We start from the raw sequence: 20,366 nt of genomic DNA on the forward strand, positions 1-20,366 counted from the left end.
TTTAGAACAGCGGTGATCCTTTAGAACAGCGGTGATCCTTTAGAACAGTGGCGATCCTTTAGAACAGTGGCGATCCTTTAGAACAGCGGCGATCCTTTAAAACGGCGGCGGTCCTTTAGAACAGTGGTGATCCTTTAGAACAGTGGTGATCCTTTTAAAACGGCGGCGGTCCTTTAGAACAGTGGTGATCCTTTAGAACAGCGGTGATCAGAGAAAGAGTAATCAGAGTAGCCTTTGTCATCGCAACAAGTTACAGAAGTTACAAGTTACAACGAAATTACTAGGGTTTTAAATATGCCCAGGCAGCCAATTACGCTCCGTCTTGAAAAAGACAGAAAAACTCAGACAGAAATTGGGGAGCGGGGGAGGGGTGGTGGTAAAAAAAAAAAAAAAGCTACGTCAGTTCAGATCTCGGTTCCAAAAGGGAGTCATGATAGAAGTGAGAGACCAAAAAAAAGCCAACCTGCCCACAAACACAGCGAGACACGTGAGACAGGTTGCTTCAGACTGACAGATCAGCGGTCGCAGCTATAACATCAGCAACACGTCATCACCACCAGGGGGCAGCAGAGAGGTGTGGTGGAGACGTGGAGAGTGGGGAAGGGAGTGTGTGTGGCATGTATGTGGCATTTCAGTTCATCAGTCCGTGTGCGTGTGTGGTTTGGCCCGCCTCCCCTTTGCGCTCCAGCTCGGGATGGTCGCTGCTAGACGGCCTTGAACGAAGCGGTCCAGAGGTGAAGTAGGTTGGCAGCTGAGAGAGAGAGAGAGAGAGAGGGAGGGTAGAGAGAGCAATCAATGTGTCCTTGAATCTTCAGGGAGATGTTTCGTCTTCCAGGGCTGCCAGACATAATCAGAAGGTCTCTTGTTCTGTGTGGAAGGAGCCGTTTGACCTTCCTTTGCTCGGTTCCTCCACATTTCAGACAGAAGCTGGTTTAACCGTCTCGGCGACGGTGACATCTGACTTGCGTCTCAATCGTCCATAACCCAAATTGTCCACCTTTCGAAAAAGTTCGCTCAAATGGTCAGTCTCAGCTTTTGCCCGTTGATTTGAAAAGACCGTCCTCCCTGGACGTCTTTTGTGGTGGCGGTTCTTCTTCATCCTCCAGAGGATCAGGTCGCAGCATCATCCACAATGAGCTGGATGGACAGGGCTCAGGCATGTGACCCCCTCCACTTCTCCTGGGCGTCCATCACATACCCAGCATGCCGAGTCCCGTCCGGACCAGCAGGATCCCCGCTCCTCTGCTCTTTGTTGAAAAACTCGTATCAATTGCGTAGAGAACAGCTGATCAGCTTCATGGTTGATATTTGGTTTGTTTGAAAAACCAAGTCCAGTGATTCCTCCAGTGAAACAGACGAGACAGAGAGCAGCAGAGACCAGAGGGAGGGAGGAGCGAACAGGGACGACAAACAGCGTCCGCCTCCTCCGAGAGCCAGCAAAGAAAGAGCCTTTAGAGGTCCTTTAGAGCAGCGGCGGTCCTTTAGAACAGTCGGACACAGCAAACCCTCCTGGTTCGTGGTGGAGAACAATCGGACGACGTTCCACTGAGCTGCTGCTTCACAGCGAGGGAAGAACCGGTTCTACGGTTGCAGCTGGAACCAGACTGCAGGGTGAAGTTCTTCAATACTGGATCCGTCTGACAGGCTGCAGGAACGTCTGCAGCTCAGTTCATCTTCATTTGTGTAGAACCAAATACATGAACTGTTTCCCTGACGACGGTTCACGTGGAAATGCTTCGCCTGTGTTTTAAGTGAAGTGTTGAAAACGAAGAGCAACACCGAAAACCACATTTTGTGTTCTAACGTGAACCCCGGAGAACACAGAGAACCGTCCACTCTCAGAGGTCCAGGCCGAGACGCCGTCCAATGGGGACACGGAAAGAGAGGCGTCCTGTCCTGGAGACCAGAGACCTGCTGGTTGTCATGGAGATGACAAAATGACCGGTGTGCAACGGGGTTGTCATGGAATGGGGGGGGGGGGGAGGCAGGACCTGTTGTGGCCCCTGTTAGGCCATCTGGTCCTGGTGCTGGTTCTGGTCTATGTCCTGGTTCTGGTCCTGGTCAGTCAAGATCAGTCCGAGGCAGTCCAGATCCATGTCCTGGTACTGGTCCAGGTCCGGAGGGACTGTCAGTGACTCCGTTAGAAACAGGAAGTGAAGAGGAAAGCTTTGCAGCGGTGGAGAAGCGGGTCATTTCCCGGTAGAAATCGAAACACTTTGCATTTAGAGAAGGAGACGCCTCCATGTCCCCGTACGGTGTGTGTGTGTGTGCGTGTGTGTGTGCGTGCGCGTGTGCGCGTGTGTGTGTGTGCGTGCGTGCAGAATCATGTTTTCTAGTGAAACTCTGAATCAGGCTGTGATTCTCAGAGAGCCGTCGGGTCTGGAGTCCGGTTCGAACCCCGAGCGGCGTGTCGGCGCCTCCGTCAGCCGGGTCCTCCGGGAATCGAACCGCTCGATGAGGCTCCCGGTCCGTGAGCGCCGGGGTCCGGGCGGTTAGCTAAACCGTGCCGAGCGCCGCTGAGCGCTGGTTACCGCCGGCGTCCCGCGGGACGACGCATCCACTGCTGCACCGCGCCGCCGCTCCACCTCCCTGACCTCCCAGCATCCTCCACTCCTTCCAGGACTCTCTTCATTACCGCCTGAGAAGACCTGCAGTGTGTCAGCGTTTACACAACACACACAACACACACACACACACACACACACAGAGACGCACACACACACACACACACACACACACACACACTGGTTTCACTGTCAGCATGGACCTGAATTGCGGTGAGGGACAGGAGGGGGACCCGGAGCAGGACAGGGCTGCTGGTCTTTCAATTTCTGGAGGGTCAGGGGGGTCAAGGGGGTTTTGGGGGTTTTCGACAGTCGGGGGGTTTTTTAGGGTCCAGTAAAAAACTGTTTTCATCAGTCTGGTCGAGTTCTGGGAGCTTTTTTCTACATTTCAGGATCTTTTTTGTGTGTTGCTGAAATCTGACAGTTGGTTTGACTGGTGGGGAAATGAGGATAAAAAAGTGCGTGTGCGTGTGCGGTGTGTGTGTGTTCTCTCGCCCTGGGGCTGAGGAGACATTGTAGGAACTAACCATGTTCTCATTGATTTGCCGTCATGTGATGTTGCTGCTCAGGAGAACGAGCAGAACCAGACACAGCAGCCACACCCAGGTCCTGAACGCATCACGGTGCATTCAGGGGCCCCAGGCCACACCCGGAATGTCCTCCGGGTTCCTCTGGTCCTTCATCGTTCTTCCAAAGATTTCTTTGGTCCTCTTGGTCGTCACAGACCGGGTTCTGGAACCAATGTTTCTGGGCCCGGGTTCTCAGCCCGGGTTTCTCAGCCCGGGTTTCTCAGCCTGGGTTCTCAGCCTGGGTTTCTCGGGCTGGGTTTCTGGGACTGGGTTTTCTCAGCCCGGGTTCTGAGACGGAGTTTCTGGGCCGGGTTTCTGAGACCGGGTTTTCTCAGCCCGGGTTTCTCAGCCCAGGTTTCTCAGCCCAGGGTTTCTCAGCCCGGGTTTCTGAGCCCGGGTTTCTCAGCCCGGGTTTCTGGCCCCCGGTCTCCCTGCAGGAGTTTCTCTCCTTGCTGACAGTCTGAGTTTAGGAACTGAGCCGCTGAGATGAGATCAGATTCTTATCGCTCAGCAGAACGTCGGGAAGCTCGTCTGCGGTTCCACGCTTCCTTCGAGCCTTTGAGCCGCGCTGATAAAATCCTGCCGAGCTCAGAGACGATTATCTCTCCCGCCGGCCGGGGATCCGTCCCAGAAGACACTGGGCTGCCGTGTCTCTGTCCTCAGGTGTGTCCCAGTCCAGCAGCAGAACCTGAACGTCGGCGTTCCACAACACAGTCGCTGCGTCGCTGCTCTGTACCGAGGCCGGTGACTTCATGGCCTCCTGGAGACTCGCCGCGGTTCCCCGGTTCTCCGGTTTCCTCGTTAGCGCTGCTCCCTGACGTCTGTCTTCTGAACAGGTTTTCTGAGTCGACGCCCGGTGGACGTCTCGCCTCCTCCCGTCTCTGGAGCAGATCGGCGCTCGTCTCGTCATCCTGCTGGAGGTAAATCCCTGTTCCTCACCTTTTTCCTGGTTTTCAGGATCCGGATCTTCATGGAACGTTTAAACCACTGAAGATCAGGAACCAGCGAGAGCAGAGCCAGAACCAGGATCTGGAACTAGTCCAGGTCTGATGGTTAAACTGCAACCAGGGGCGGACTTACCATTAGGCAAAACTAGGCAGTTGCCGCGGGCCCCAAGCTCCTGGGGGCCCCATAAAACTCCTCACACACTATGGTTAATACAGTTATTACTTATTTGTACACATTAATTATGTTTTGATTAAAATCCTGTCGCTAAAATGCCAGCAGAATGCTTATTGTATTATGTGTGTCTCGGGGGCCCCCCTTCAGTCTCCACATTGGATCAGTCCATCTCACTGTGCATGTGCGGAGAGGATCCAGGAAGAGCAGCAAAACATACGAAAACAAACAGCGCGAAGACAAGAGAAGAGCAGAGAAGAGAAAAGTACAGAAAAGAAAAGACTATGAAAAGAAGCTCCCCAGCGGTGCTGAAAAAGGAGGAAAAAGGAGGAAAGCAGAAAGCTGCTCTCAAATGCCCCAAAACGACAACATTTGGCAGCGGCGAGCAGCAGCAACCCACCACGGCCCCAAGCCAAGTCGGCCCCAACCAACTCGACCCCGACCAACTCGGTCCCAAGTAACTGTTCCAGTGGAACAGAGCACATTTAGAGCAGCTGCACGTTGTTTTATTTTTTTTTTAATCCTCGTGAACGTCTGTGTGCGTCTCTGCAATCAGCGGATGGTGCGTTCAGGAGCGTTGGAATGTTAATTGCTACTGAAAATAACCGGGGTTACACATGAAGGATTTGTGTGAGGTGGAAAAAAAAAAAATACCCTGGCAAAAAGTGTGTGTGTGGGGGGGGGACACGTCCCCCCTAAACTGACGCCTATGTGCAGATGGTTTTAATGAGACAGATGTTGCAACTGAGGCTTTACTGTTCATGGTATTTATCATGTTCAAACTTAGTATGAATTAATTAAAATACAATATCCACAACAACCAGCAAGTGTAACGGCGACGTCGACCCCTGTTTGGGAGGGTCAGTTGTCGACGTGTGGAGATGAGCAACTAGTGAGTATCAAAACGGCGTGTGTGTTGTCTTCTCATTTCAGAGGGCTCCATTCCTGGCTTTGCCTTGGGCCCCAAATTTGTTCAATCCGCCACTGACTGTAACTAGTCTAGTCTAGACTTAGTCTAGTTTAAAACTAGTCTAGTTCTGAGTGTGAACCTATATCTAGTCTAGTCTAAAACCAGTCCAGTTCTGAGAGTGAAACAAACTCGTCTAGTCTTAGTATAGTCTGAGACTCGTCCACTTCTGAGAGTGAAACTGTAACTGGTGTAGTCTAGACTAAGGCCCAATCTCATTTCTCTTTCTAGCCCCTCCCCCTTTGAAACGGAGCGCTGAGTAGTAGGGCTGAAAGTAAACCCCTCCGAATTGGGACGCCCCTCCGACAATCATGTACGTCATCAGGAGTCGCCGCTGCCGACGAGGCAGGCAGATGCAACAATTGTTTGCCGAAGAAGAATGTTTTTCTTACATTTTAAAACTTTACTCAGTGAGAAACTACTTACATTAATGAACTTTTTTTGTTGTGGACGCCGCCATCTTGCCGAGCTTGCAAGGCTTTCTGGGAAATGTGGCATACCCCTCCGTTTGGAGTGGGGCCTCAGGAGAATCTCCGTTTGGAGGGGTGAATAGCCCCTCCCCCTTCCCTACCCCCTCCGTCATAATGACGGTCGGACACTCCTACCCCTCCACTGGAACACATGAAACGGAGGGGGAGGGCCGAGGGGGGAAATGGGATTCAGCCTTAGTCCAGAGTCCTGCACGGGTCCAGTTTTCAAGACCCGGCCCGACCCGGGGGGACGTACAAACCCGCAACCGAACCGCAAACCCGCGCATCAGCCCGATGAGTACCGCGACCCGATCCGACCCGTTGAAACCCGACCCGCAGCCCGACCCGGAACCCGGAGTTAAAGTCATCATTTTGGGTCACAGTGTCCTGCATCATGCAGCACATCGCCACAGTTCAGCTGCCAGTGACTAAACAACGCACCTGCATGAAGCAGCTCTTCCAACAACAGCCTGACTCAGTCCTGAATCATCAGCCCTGCTGTTCGGCTCCCATACAACTGTAAAAACACTCGTTTGTTACGTTAATGCTTTTAAACTTTAATCTCTTAAAGGTAACTTTAGTGTGTAATAGACTTACTTTCTGTCCAGACTTGAGCGGCGTTCAGCAGTTACGAGCCGTGACATATTCAGAATCCATCGAGGAGAAAAGTAATCCATCAGGGAAACACTGTAATGTTTGAACACTTCAGGAACATTACAAAGTGATAGTTGTAACGTTTTATCCATTTATTTCTCAAATATCTAAATAGCTATTAACTGTTTTGGAAGTGGCACTTGTCAGACGGCGGCAGGCCGTTTGATGCTCTCGTCCAATCACAAACTGTGTTATTAGATGGTGAAATGCGATTAAACAGCTGAGCCATGAGCTGTCACAGGAAGCGACCCTCAGAGAGTAAATAATGACCAAGATAGGTTTTCTGTAGTTTGCTCAACTCACTGAAAAGCCCGGAAATGGATGCAGAAGAGCGGCGGTGCTGCAGACAGTCGCAGCAGACGGATCACGTCACAACGCTTTTATTTTATTTATTGTTATTTATATTGATTCTCATGAGTCTATCTTCAACCCGCGACCCGACCCGCAAGCTGTTGTTCCCACCCAGATCCGAACCCGAGAAAAAAAAGCTTTTAAAAAACCACCCGCAAACCAGTACAGGACTCTGCCTTAGTCTAGTCTAAAACTAGTCCAGTGCTGAGAGTGGAACTATAACTAGTCTAGTCTAAACTAGTATGGTCATGAGTGTGAAACTGTAATTAGTCTAGTCTAGACTTAGTCTAGCCTCAGACTAGTCCCGAGTTGTGTTGAACTCGTCAGTTTGGATCCACCTGCTGATTTTTGGATGAACTTCAGATTAAAAAAGAGCTGAATTCTTTAAAATATGTAACGTCTCTTCAAGGTTCATGATGATTTTATTTTGAAATGTGGGCTGGACATCGCCCCGTCTCGTTGTGGCTGTATTGATGAGTCCTCCTCCTCATCCTCACATCTTCATCTTTCCTTTTGTGTCGCTCCAGTTTCATTGAAGCTTTTCAGACTCGTCTGTTTTCCTGCTGAATAAACTTGTTGTTGTTGTGGTTGTGGTGGTTGTTGTTGTGGTGGTGTGACAGCTGCTGTTTAACAGAAGCAGCCGGTGATTTCAGCGAGCGAGAGGTTTGAAAAGTTTCCTGCAGCTCTGCTATTTTCTCTGATTCCCTTCTTTATACGACGGCGAGCAGGTTTTCTATTTCAACCTGCTGTTGTGTGTGTGTGTGTGTGTGTGTGTGTGTGTGTGTGTGTGTGTGTGTGTGTGTGTGTGTGTGTGTGTGTGTGTGTGTGGTGTGTGTGTGTGTGTGTGTGTGTGTGTGTGTGTGTGTGTGTGGTGTGTGTGTGGGTGTGGTTGGTGTGGTGGAACAGCAGCCGTTCCTCCTTCATTCAGCATTTCCACATAAACAATAATTATTCAAGAAGAAAAATCTCCCCTGGAAGCGGTGGGTCAAACATGGCTAAAACTCTGCCGCTGCAGCTTTCATGAGGTGAAAAGCTTGGAGGTGCGGCGTGGCGCCTGCCGCTCCGCCAGGACAAACGCTGGGGAGAAAATCTTCTCTGAATGTCTGAGTTTGGTTCTGAATCCATGTTTAATGCCAGCTTCTCCTTCGTTTTCACTTTAAAACTGCTGTGTCAGCATGATAATGCTATACATGGCTGCTGTGAAATGCAGGCTAATGCTGATCATAGCTACTTGATTACAGGCTAATGCTAATCATAGCTTCTGTGAAATACAGGCTAAAGCTAATGCCAATCATAACTACTGTGGATACAGGATAATGCTAATCATAGCTGCTTTGAAATGCAGGCTAATGTTAATAATAGCCACTGTAACTACAGGCTAATGCTAATCATAGCTGCTGTGAATTACAGGGTAATGCTAATGTCAATCAAAAGCTACTGTGACTATAGGCTAATTGCTCATCATAGCTACTTTGAAATACAAGCTAATGCTAATGCCAATCATAACTACTATGAAGTACAGGCTAATGCTAAACATAGCTGCTTTGAAATACATGCTAATGCTAGCGTAGTTTCTGCAGGTACAGGCTAATGCTGCTTCCAGGGGAGCCTCAGACAGTAAACAGGAGTTTCGTGAAATCGCATCAGAGCTGTTCTCCGCTGCAGTCAGCAGCTTTGAACGATGCTAACTGTCCAGCTAACAGCTAAACAGTGGACTCAGCAGAGACACCAGGTTCTTGTTTCCCCATGGTAACCAGTTATTTCACTTTAAATCAACCAATCAGGAGCATGGAGTCCTGTCTCCTGATGTCTTTGTCGAGTCTTTGTCTCTTCATGTCTTTGTCGAGTCTTTTTGTCCAGATGTCCTTGTCGAGTGTTTGTCTATTGAGAGAAGACATTGAGACAGTCCTCGTCTCGATGGACCGTCTCTCAGACCGAGTCTCTTGTCCTCAGAGCTGAGGGACTCTGGGTGATGCTCTGGTGTCCTCCACAGGACGGGTTCTGGAGGACGATGGTGGGGGCCGGTGGCGTCCCCCCCCGGGCGGCGCTCTGGCTCCCCCTGCTGGCCGTGACCTCAGTGGTGTCGCCTCTGAACCCCGACGACCCCAACGTGTGCAGCCACTGGGAGAGGTGGGTGTCCACGTCCTTGTCCCAGCTGGGGACAGGTCAGGACAGGTCAGGACCGCGGGGGAGAGACGGGTCAGGACCGAGGTGGGGGGGACGGGTCAGGACCGAGGCGGGGGAGGGGAGGGGAGGGGGGGGGGAGAGATCAGCAGAACACGGCAGTAGAACAGATAATAAGATGTTGGAACAGATGTGAGGGAGGTGGATCGTCAGCTGGGCTCACGCAGAACGTAGCTGCAGCAGCAGGAACTTCCTGATCACTGACCTCTGGCTCTGATTGGCTGCTTGCAGCTACGCCGTGACGGTGCAGGAGTCCTTCGCTCATCCCTTCGACCAGGTTTACTACACCCGCTGCACCGACATCCTCACCTGGTTCAAGTGCACCAGGCACAGGTAGGGCTTCAGAGCATCTTCCTCCTCTGACATCAGACTATAGAGCATCTTCCTCACTGAGATCTGCATCAGAGAGCTTTAACGAACACATTAAGCTTATCACCTGCGTGTGTGTGTGTGTGTGTGTGTGTGTGTGTGTGTGTGTGTGTGTGTGTGTGTGTGTTTTCAGGATCAGCTATAAGACGGCCTACAGGAGGGGGGTTCGGACCATGTACAGACGACGCTCGCAGTGCTGCCCCGGATTTTACGAGACTGGAGATCTGTGTGTCCGTACGTTAAACACACACACACACACGCAGACACACACACACACACACACACACACACACACCTGACTTGTTCGATGCTGTTGGTTGTGATTCAAGGAACTTTCCAAGTTCCCAGCTCCCAGAAAGTCACTGTTGAGGACTGAAATCTGAAACTATGAGAGGACCCTCTGTCACATGACCCTCTGTCACATGACCCTCCTGTCACATGACTCTCTGTCACATGACCCTCTGTCACATGACCCTCTGTCACATGACATCCGTCCTGCTTCACCGCCGGCGCTGCAGGAAGACCGACCGATGAAGATCAAGTCGTGTTTCAGGAGAACTTCTGCGCCGTTTGGCGTTTTCAGTGTCGGGAATAAAACCAGCAGCACGGACGTCCACCGCAGCTTCCAGCCAATCAGCAGCCTCCGCTTTCCCCTGACCTGGAAATCCTTTCAGTGGCACCGAAGCAGTGGAGGTGGCCGACAGCAGAGCGGCAACTGGTTTACTGGAGCGTGAACTAGTTTAGTAGAGCGACGCAACTAGTTAGCAGAATAGTAACTACTTTAGTAGAGCAGCAACTAGTTTAGTCGAGCAGCTCTTCTGGTCCGGATTCTCCTGGTCCTGGTCCAGATTCTACTGATCCTGGGAAATCAAACAGCGCCAACTTGTGGCCCAACATGGCTATCGACAGTGTTTCTGCCGTTGCCGTGGAAATGTGAAGAGTTCCGTTTAGAACGTTCGGTTCTGAGATGAAGGAGGTCTCTGCTGGTTCTGCTGGTTCGGGGCTACGGGGCTCTCAGCGTCTCACAGTCCTGTTCAGAGAGTCCCGGTGAGTCCCGGGGAGTCCTGGACAGTCCTGAACGGCTCTGCTGGGTTTGGGTTCCCAGGATTTCCAGTCTGAGCCCCAGATTTCGGACTGTGAGTCCTACACCTGCAGAAATGTGAGCAAGAGTCGAGCAGGCCACGCCCCCCTGTAGCAGGCCACGCCCCCTGCAGCCGTCCTCCTTTAGGAGCCGAAGCCCTGCTCTCCGCTCAAGCCCTGCTCTCCTCTTTTGTCTCTGATGCTGCTAATGCTGCGTTTGAAGAAACTCGATAAAAGCCTCTGCGCAAACACCACACACACACACACACACACACAACACACACACACACACACACACACACGCACAGTCTTGTATTTCTATCCTTGTGGGGACCGTCCATTGACTCCCATTCATGTATAGCCCCTAACCCTGACCCTCACCACAACAAAGCCTAACCCTAAAGAAATGTTTTTGCACTTTTACTTTTTTCAAGTAACAACAACATGGTCAAGAAAACACTGTTTCTCCTACTTAGGACCGGAAAAAGGTCCCCACAAGGCACGTCGTTACACGTTTGCTATCCTGTGGGGACATTTGGGCCCGACAAGGATAGAAATACAAGAACGCACACACACACACACACACACACCACACACACTCCCTGCGGGGCCAGCGGCGCTCTGCGCTACTTCTCCATGACAAACAAAATAATTTTCCTGTCATCTGCATTGTTATTTCCCCAGATACTCTTCCTCCACACACACACACACACACACACACACCACACAACACACACACACACACACACAACACACACACGGCTCCATCCATCCATCCATTTTCTACCACTTATCCGGGACCAGGACGCGAGGCGGAGCAGTCTCATCAGGGATGCCCAGACTTCCTGTCCCAAGACTTCCTGTCCCGAGCTTTCTGTCCCCAGACTTCCTGTCCCCAGACTTCCTGTCCCCGAGCTTTCTGTCCCCAGACTTCCTGTCCCCAGACTTCCTGTCCCCGAGCTTTCTGTCCCCACACTTCCTGTCCCCAGACACTTTCTCCAGCTCTCCCAAGGCGTTCCCAGTTCAGCCGAGAGACATAGTCTCTCCGGCGGGTCCTGGTCTTCCCCGGGGTCTATTCCTGGTGGGACATGTCCAGAACTGGTCCCCAGGGAGGCGTCCAGGAGGTTCCATCCTAAAGAGGTGCTGAGCCTCCTCAGCTGCTCCTCTCCATGTGGAGGAGTAGCTCGACTCCCAGCTCCTCCCGGAGACATAGCTCCTCCTCCCTGGTGACGTAGCTCCTCTCCCTGGTGATGTAGCTCCTTGGAGACATAGCTCCTCCTCCTGGTGACGTAGCTCCTCCTCCGGGAGACATAGCTCCTCCTCCCTGGTGACGTAGCTCCTCCTCCCGGGAGACATAGCTCCTCAGCCTGGTGACGTAGCTCCTCCTCCCTGGTGACGTAGTCTCCTCCCTGGTGGCGTAGCTCCTCTGGAGACGTAGCTCCTCCTCCCTTGTGGTGTAGCTCCTCTGGAGACGTAGCTCCTCCTCCCTGGTGACGTAGCTCCGCCTCTGGAGACGTAATCCTCCTCCCTTGTGGTGTAGCTCCTCTGGAGACGTAGCTCCTCCTCCCTGGTGATGTAGCTCCTACCCCTTGAGATGTAGCTCCTCCTCCCGGGTGATTTAGCTCATCCCGCTGGTGATGTAGCTCCTCCCCCTGGTGACATACCTCCTCCCTGGTGACGTAAGCCCCTCCCCCTTAGCGACATAGCTCCTCCCTTGGTGACGTAGCTCCTCCCCCTAGTGACATAGCTCCTCCCCTTGGTGACGTAGCCCCTCCCCCTATCTCTAACGCAGCGCCCAGCCCCCCTACGGAGGAAGCTCATTTCAGCTGCTTGTATCCGGATCCTGTCCTGTCGGTCCGGACCCAGACTCAGGACCAGAGGTGAGGGGAAAACGTAGACTGACCGGTAAATCCAGGCTTCTCCTTTTGGCTCCTTCTTCACCACGACAGACCGATACAACGACCAAGCCACCTTCTGGTCCAGGACCAGGGTCTCGGATCTGGAGGTGCTGATCTCATCCCTGTCGCTTCACACTCAGCTGCCAACCGCCCCAGTGCATGATGGTCCTGGTTCCATGGAGCTAACAGGACAACATCATCTGCAAAAAGCAGAGATGGAATCCGGTGGTCCGTGAACCGGACCCCTTCTGGCTCCTGGCTGCTCCTGGAAATTCTGTCCATAAAGATTCTGAACAGAATCGGTGACAAAGTTCAGCCTTGCTGGAGTCCAACACCAAGACCTGCACCAGGAACAGGTCTGCCTTACTGCCAGCAAGGTGGACCAGACTCCTGCTGTGGTCCTACAGAGACCGGACGGCCCTGAACAAGGGGCCCCAGACTCCGTACTCCCAGAGCCCCCACAAGATACCATGAGGGACGCGGTCCAACGCCCTTCTACAAATCCACAAAACACCTGTGGACTGGTCGGGCGAAGTCCACGAGCCCTGAAGCCCTATGGAGCTGGTCCAGTGTTCCAGGACCAAAACCGCATTCTTCCTCATGGATCCGAGGTTCGACTATCAGTGGAGTTCTCCTCTCCAGGACCTGGACTAGACTTTCCAAGACAGGCTGAGGAGTCTGAACCCTGTAGCTGGAGGGACTGGGTTCCAGGGTCCAGGCTGGGTGGAGGTGAGCCCGCCTACATCTGTCCGGTACCTCTCCACCTCCCAACCCAGCTCAGGCTCCTCCCCCCCAAGCGAGGTGACAGTCCAGGTCCCTAGAGCCGGTCTCTGTGGTCCAGGGACCGGGTCTCCACCCTGGACCCGGCCCCCACAGATCCCTCGGCGGTGGTGGGTCCGCCGGAGGGGCGTGTCAGACAGTCGATTATCCGTCCCAGATGGTGAAGTGTAAAGACGAGCAGCAGCTCATTGTGTGTGTCTGCTGGTCCACACACACACACACACACACACACACACACACACACACACACACACACACACACACACACACAGCCGTGTCGGTCCACTGCTCAGAGCCCTGAGGTCACAGTAACGTCCTCCGACAGGTCCTTTTGTTGTGTGAGAGCCACGACTTGAACCAATTGAAAGGTTCTGCTGGGGGTGGGGGTGTTGGTTTGATTCCCTCCGTCCTGTTTGTCGTTTCCACGGCGATGTGTGGAGTGACGACTACTTTAGTTACTTTCCTCGTGCGCCGCCGGCCGTTCTGTCCTCTTCCATTCAGCGCTGCTCTGTCCTATTTTCCGGAGTGGCTCCTGAATGCAGCGTGTGCCTCGGGCGGCCATCTTGTTCTGAGGAATCAGCTGTTTGGAGAATTTCAGCTTCAGTCTGGATCTGACGTCTGGTTTCAGACCGGAGAGTCCCCGGTCCTCTGGGGTCTGAACCGTCTGAATCGAACGTCTTTTGGCTTTTCAGTCCTTTTGATTCCAGTCACTGTCAAACAGGGTTTGAGTGAACTGGTTTGGGACTAGTTAGAGACTAGTTAGAGACGAGTTAACTGCTTTCGGTTAGTGTTTTATGCTAAAGCCTTGTGGTCATTTTAAGAAAATCCTCTTCTGAAAGTTTCATCTTAAAACCAATGCTCTATAATCTGGTGATAGAGGAGGAAGATGCTCTATAATCTGGTGAGAGGTCAGATGGCTCTGGACCAGGGGTTCTATTTGACGGTCTCTCAGCTGTCCTGGAGACGCTGTTCTCCGTCCTGGAGTCTCAGTCTTCACTGGACGTCTTGACGGTGTGTTTGTCCGTCTCATTTCGATGGTCTTCAGTGAAGTCCCGTTTAAAACCAACATGTCCATACGGTGAAACCTCTGGCCTGGCGTCCGTCCTCATCCGTCCCTTGTCCGTCACTCGTCCGTCCCTCATTCGTCCCTCATCCGTCCCTTATCGTCACTCGTCCGTCCCTCATTCGTCCTCATTCATCCCTTATCCGTCCCTCATATGTCACTCGTCCGCCCTCATCGTCCCTCATCGTCCCTCATCCTCCCTCATTCGTCCCTCATCCGTCCCTTATCCGTCACTCGTCCGTCCCTCATTCGTCCCTCATTCGTCCCTCATCCGTCCCTCATATGTCACTCGTCCGTCCCTCATTCGTCTCATCCGTCCCTCATTCATCCATCTCGTCGTCCTCATCCGTCCCTCAGCATCCGTCGGGAGGTTTTTTGGCTCTGAAGCTCAGGAAAAGCAGTAAAGTGTGGCTCAGGGGATGAAGACGCAGGAGCAGCGACGCTCTGCTCCACCCTCCTCCACCCCTCCTCCACCCCTCCATCCCTCCACCTCTCCACTCCTCCACCTCTCTTCTTCTCTCTCAGCACTTCTTTCTTTCTTTCTGCTGATTTTGCTGCTTGGCCTGAAAAAAAAACAAAAAAAAAAAAAAAAACAGCTGGTCCTGCAGAAACGGTTCCGGCCTGCAGGAGAACGTCTGCCAGTTCTCAGGGTTTCTGTCTGTCCTGTGACGGCCCTGGGCCTGGAGAACCCCGATCCAGCAGGATCCAGCAGGCATCCACTCTCTGCCTGATCAGCACACCGGAGTCCTGACTCTGTCCAGAGGAATGAGCCTGTGACCTTAGAACATGCTGGACGTGGTCTCCGGGACCTGGGGTTCTCCAGACCTGGGGTTCTCGGGACCTGGGGTTCTCCGGGACCTGGGGTTCTCCAGGACCTGGGGTTCTCCGGGACCTAGGGTTTCTCCGGGACCTGGGGTTCTCCGGGACCAGGGGTTCTCCCGGGACCTGGGGTTCTCCGGGACCTGCGGTTCTCCGGGACCTGGGGTTCTCCGGGACCTGGGCTGGAAACCCCTGCACTAGACCGAGGGGCCGAGTGAATCATTGGAACCGGTTCTGGAGATCCGGGGTATCAGAACGTCCCAACATGATCCTGTGAACTTTTTGACCTTTCTGACTGGCTGCTTGATGCTCATGTTGACCTTCCTCTTCCTCCTCTTCCTCCTCCTCCTCCTCCTCCTCTTCCTCAGCTCTCTGTACTGAGGAGTGTGTCCACGGTCGGTGTGTGTCTCCGGAGACCCTGCCAGTGTGAGCCCGGCTGGGGAGGCCTGGACTGCTCCAGCGGTGAGTCCCGGTTGTGTGTGTGTGTGTGTGTGTGGTGTGTGTGTGTGTGTGTTTGTGTGTGGGTGGCCGTGGCGGTTCTCTTAAAGGGGTCATTAGGAGGAACCTCCACCTGTCAGACGGGGTCGTGTGTTATTCCAGCACTGTAGTCTGGCGGGGCGAGTTTTGTGTGTGTGTGTGTGGGGGGGGGGATTGGGTGGGTTGGGGCCGGGGGAAGTATGGGGGGTTTACTTGTTTGTTGGATCCCGCGAGGTTCAGTCCACTGGGGTGGTGGGGGGAAGAGCCTTGACTGATGAGACCGTTTGAGGACAAGGCGGGCGGTGTAGTCAATCTGGCTGAGTCCTCCCCAGCGTGCCCCCCCCCCCCCCTCTCCCCCCCTCGCTGCCGGTCTTCATCCCTCCGCTCATTTGTTTTGCCAATGAAGTGGAGCGTGCAGCGGCTTGCTGATATCAGGACGGGAAAGTTCATTTCCTTCTGCCGTGTTGGACGAATCCACCGCAGCCTGACGACGACTCCTCACCTCCCCAGGGTGGCGGTGTAGTCGTGGCTGTATAGGCATGCCGGTGTAGCCATGACAGTGTAGTTGTGGCAGTGTAGCCGTGCAGATGTGGCTTTGCAGCCGTGGTGGGTGTAGCTGTGGTAGCGTAGCCGTGACCGTGTAGCTTGGTGGTGTAGCTGTGGTGGTGTAGCTGTGGTGGTGTAGCTGTGGTGGTGTAGCTGTGGCGGTGTAGCCGTGGCAGTATAGCTGTGGCGGTGTAGCCGTGGCGTTGTATTCGTGGTGGTGTAGCTGTGGTAGCGTAGCCATGACCGTGTAGCTGTGGTGGTGTAGCTGTGGTGGTGTAGCTGTGGTGGTGTAGCTGTAGTGGTGTAGCCGTGGCGGTGTAGCCGTGGTGGTGTAGCGGTGGTAGCATAGCCGTGACCGTGTAGCTGTGGTGGTGTAGCTGTGGTGGTGTAGCTGTGGTGGTGTAGCTGTAGCGGTGTAGCCGTGGCAGTATAGCTGTGGCGGTGTAGCCGTGGAGCCACAGAGCTCTGAGTAAACAAGCTTTCAGAAAGACTCTTTGTTTTTGCTGCTTCCTCTGAAGTGGATCAGGTGGAGGCTTCCTGCTGTATAATGTGATTCAGGGTGGAGGGGTTGGGGGGGGGCTGACGGAGAAATCCTCCGCTCGGCACGTTCCGCCCGGTGTGATGGAGGCGCCGCCGTGAGCAGAAGCTGTTTGGAACAAAAGTCTGGAACTCTGAGAGATGGCAGGTCTGTCCAAACCCATTATCCAGCCGAGCCCTGCACTCCAGCCTGACCACTTTGAGGCTCCGCCAGGCGACCGGTGAGGAAGAGGAGGAGGAGGGAGAGGAGGAAGAGGAAGAGGAAGAGGAGGAGGGAGAGGAGGAGGAGGAGGAGGAGGAGGTGGCGGTTTCAGCAGCTTCAGATCAACGCTGTCAGCAGGAGGAGGCAGGAGTGCCGCTGAGCATCGAGCGGCGACCCGGTGACGGGGTGTGAGGACGTGGCTCTGCAGGAGGAACCGCCGGTTCCCCCGCTTCTCCAGAACCAGAAGCCAACTCCTCAGTCCAGTCTCTACTCCTCAGTCCACAGTCTCAACTGAAGAGCCACATGTGGCCCAGAGCCACGGGTTGAACACCCCTGGTTTTAACGGCTTGAACTCGGTTGTAGTGAAGGTCAGGTTGACCCTGCAGGGCTCCTAAAGGTCACGGTCCTGTCTGAGCCTGAGCCGGCCCCGGCCCCAAGGGATTGTGGGTAGCGGCGGCTCTTGGAGGCTCCGCTCCCGGCAGCTTCTCGTACCTAAGTGATCCGTTTGTTCCGGGTCTCCATCTGTTGCCGTGGTAACGGACGAAGCCCGGCATTAGCATGGCGTGTGATGAGAGCCGGCGCCGCTCGAATCCGGAGACAACAGGAAGTGAGTTCTTTGAAAGGACCAGACGGTCATACAGTTCAGTCCCAGCACTGCACACACCACACACACCACACACACACACACACACACAACACACAACACACACACCACAAACCACACACAGACACACACACACACACACCCGTCACTCTCTGATATATGGTCTTTTCGTCCCTCTCTGCAGCGCTGAGAGTTCAGCCAGGTACCTCACTGCTTTCCTGCTGCTGCTGTGTGTGTGTGTGTGTGTGTGTGTGTGTGTGTGTGTGTGTGTGTGTGTGTTGTGTGTGGTGTGTGTGTGTGTGTGTCTGTGTGTGTGTGTGTGTGTGTGTGTGTGTGGTGTGTGTGGGTCTGTGTGTGTCTGTGTGTGTGTGTGTCTGCGTGTGTGTGTGTGTGTGTGTGTGTGTGTGTGTGTCTGCGTTGTGTCTGTGTGTGTGTGTGTGTGTGTGTGTGTGTGTCTGTGTGTGTCTGCGTGTGTGTGGTGTGTGTGTGTGTGTGTGTGTGTGTGTGTGTCCCTCCTGCAGCCAGTCTCAGCTCAAGCTTCCAGTCTGAAACATGGAGAACCTGAGAGCTCCTCTTCCTCCTCCTCCTCCTCTCCAAGAAGCAGGTGGAGATCTCCTGGATCTCGCAGTGTTTCAGCCTCTTCTTGTCTGCTGCTGGAAAATGACTCGTTCTACAAGCTGAAGCAAAATTCAACAAATTAACTCATTAATTAAACCTGCACACAGACACCACACACACACACACACGCACGCACGCACGCAACGCACACAGCCAGCCTCGGCCCCCTGTGTGTTTGTTCAAAAGTTAATTTACCAACAAACTTTTTAATCAAGTGTTGACAGGCTCCCTGGGGGGCCGGGGGGGCAGGGACTCTGGTGGCTAATGGGACCACCCAGGGTGCGTTAGGGGGAATGTCTGGGGGCATTAGGGGCCAGGGGGGCATTAGGGACCCTTTGGAGCTCATTTTGGACCATTGGGGGTATTTAAGGGCCATTGGAGGCCATTTGGGGACCATTATGGGTCCTTTAGAGGGCATCAGGTTCATGGGGTTTGGGTGTTTGCTTAGTTTTGTGTTTGTGTGTTGAGGTTGTTTGGTAGTTTGCTGTTGAGTTGTTTGGTTGTTGGGTTGTTGGTTGTTTGGGTTGTTGGTTGTTGGATTTTTTTTTGGGTTATTGGTTGTTTGGTGTTTTGGATTTCTTGGTGGTTAGGTTGTTTTTGGGTTGTTTGGTGGTTGGATGCGGTTTTTTGGGTTGTTTGGATGTTAGATTGTTTGGTGGGTTGTTTGGTTGTTGGGTAGTTGGGCTGTTTGGCTGTTGGGTTGTTTGGTTGTTAGGTTGTTTGGTAGTTGGGTTGTTTGTTTGGTTGTTAGGTTGTTTGTTTGTTGGGTTGTTTGGTTGTTTGGGTAGTTGGGCTGTTTGGCTGTTGGGTTGTTTGGGTTGTTGAGTTGTTTGGGTTGTTTGGGTTTGTTGGGTTGTTTGGTTGTTTGGGTAGTTTGGTTGTTTGGGTTCTTTGGTTGTTTGGGTTGTTGAGTTGTTTGGGAGTGTTTGCGTGTTTGTTTTGTTTGGTTGTCTGGGTAGTTGGTTGTTTGGGTTGTTTGGTTCTTTGGGTAGTTTGGTTGTTGTGGGTTGTTTGGTCTTTGGGTTGTTGAGTGTTTGGGTAGTTTGGTTGTTTGGGTCTTTTGGTTGTTTGGGTTGTGAGTTGTTTGGATAGTTTGGTTGTTTGTTTTGTTTGGTTGTTTGGGTAGTTTGGTTGTTTGGGTTCTTTGGTGTTTTGGGTTGTTGAGTTGTTTGGGTAGTTTGGTTGTTGTTTGTTTGGTTGTTTGGGTAGTTTGGTTGTTTGGGTTGTTTGGTTCTTTGGGTTGTTGAGTTGTTTGGGTAGTGTTGGTTGTTTGTTTGGGTAGTTTGGTTGTTTGTTTGTTGGTTGTTGGGTAATTTGGTTGTTTGGTTGTTTGGGTTGTTGAGTTGGCTTGGGTTGTTGGGTAGTTTGGTTGTTGGGTAGTTCGGTTCTTTGGAGTTTTTGTGCTCTCTTCCCCAGACTGGATCCGGATCAGTTTCAGACCAGGTTTAACTTTTCTGCGGATGAATTAAGACTCAGGCGGGTTTTCTTCTGGGTTCTGACCCCGATTAACCAGACTTCAGATTCATACTGCTGGCTTCCTGTTTCACTTTCTGGATTAGAACTCCTCCTCCTCCTCTTCCTCCTCCTCTTCCTCCTCCTCTTCCACTTCCTCTTCTTTCTCATTTTCTTCTTCCTCCTCTTCCTCCTCCTCCTCCTCCTCTTCCTCTTCCTCTTCCTCTTCCTCCTTCTCCTCTTCCTCTTCATCTTCCTCCTCCTTTTCCTCCTTGCCCCTTCCTCCTCCTCTTCCTCTGCATCGTGATTAATTTCCAAGCCCGCTGGTTTTACCAGGTCCGGCCTCCATTCAGCTGAAGTGCCGGGATCCCCCCCAACAACCACACACAAACACAAACACACACAGCACGCACGCACACACACACACACACACACACACACACACACACACACACACACACACACACACACACACACACACCACACACTCTCTCTCTCTCTCTCTCTCTTCTGGAATTATTCATCGGCGGTTTGTTTCCTCATCTGTGCTTCAGAGCGTCGTGGAGGAGGCGGAGCTCTTATTCTCTCCTCCACGTCTTTTCTCTTCTATGGTGGTTTTGCACTTCAAAGCCATCTTGACCTTCCTCAAAAGGCCTGTGGGGGGCGCAGTACTCCCTCCTCCTCCTCTTCCTCCTCCTCCTCCTCTTCCTCCTCCTCCTGAGGGATGTTCCGGGAAACAAACACATGAATTTCAGAGACGTTTTGGAGCCGAGCTTCACTTCAAACTTCAGAGAAGCGCAGAACAGAGTGAAGTTCACAGCTTCTTGGAACGTTCTCCTGCAGAACCCTGCAGAACCTGCAGACCCCACATCAGAGGAACCGATGAGACCCAACCAGGTCCTGGTTCTGGTTCTGGTTCCGGTCCAGATTCTCTTGGACTTGGTAGTTTTAGAGCAGACAGTCACTGTAATCACAGTCCAGCCTGGTGTTCTCCGTGTTCTTCGTGTTCTCCGGGTTCCCTGGGTTCTACAGTGGGGGTTACA

General features: G+C 52.8%; 1 protein-coding gene across 1 annotated transcript in view; it reads left to right on the plus strand.

The window, feature by feature from the left end:
• The first annotated feature begins 8,698 nt into the window (after nucleotides 1-8,698).
• Nucleotides 8,699-20,366, plus strand: part of LOC115400003 (multiple epidermal growth factor-like domains protein 11) — a 40,065-nt gene continuing 28,397 nt past the window's right edge. The window contains 5 exon segments of the mRNA XM_030107683.1: nucleotides 8,699-8,824; nucleotides 9,110-9,211; nucleotides 9,381-9,481; nucleotides 15,256-15,305; nucleotides 15,307-15,349. Of these exon segments, the coding sequence (XP_029963543.1) occupies nucleotides 8,706-8,824; nucleotides 9,110-9,211; nucleotides 9,381-9,481; nucleotides 15,256-15,305; nucleotides 15,307-15,349 (415 nt within the window). The 5' untranslated portion in view covers nucleotides 8,699-8,705.

Source organism: Salarias fasciatus, chromosome 1 (assembly GCF_902148845.1).
Source record: "Salarias fasciatus chromosome 1, fSalaFa1.1, whole genome shotgun sequence".
NCBI classification, from domain to species: domain Eukaryota; kingdom Metazoa; phylum Chordata; class Actinopteri; order Blenniiformes; family Blenniidae; genus Salarias; species Salarias fasciatus.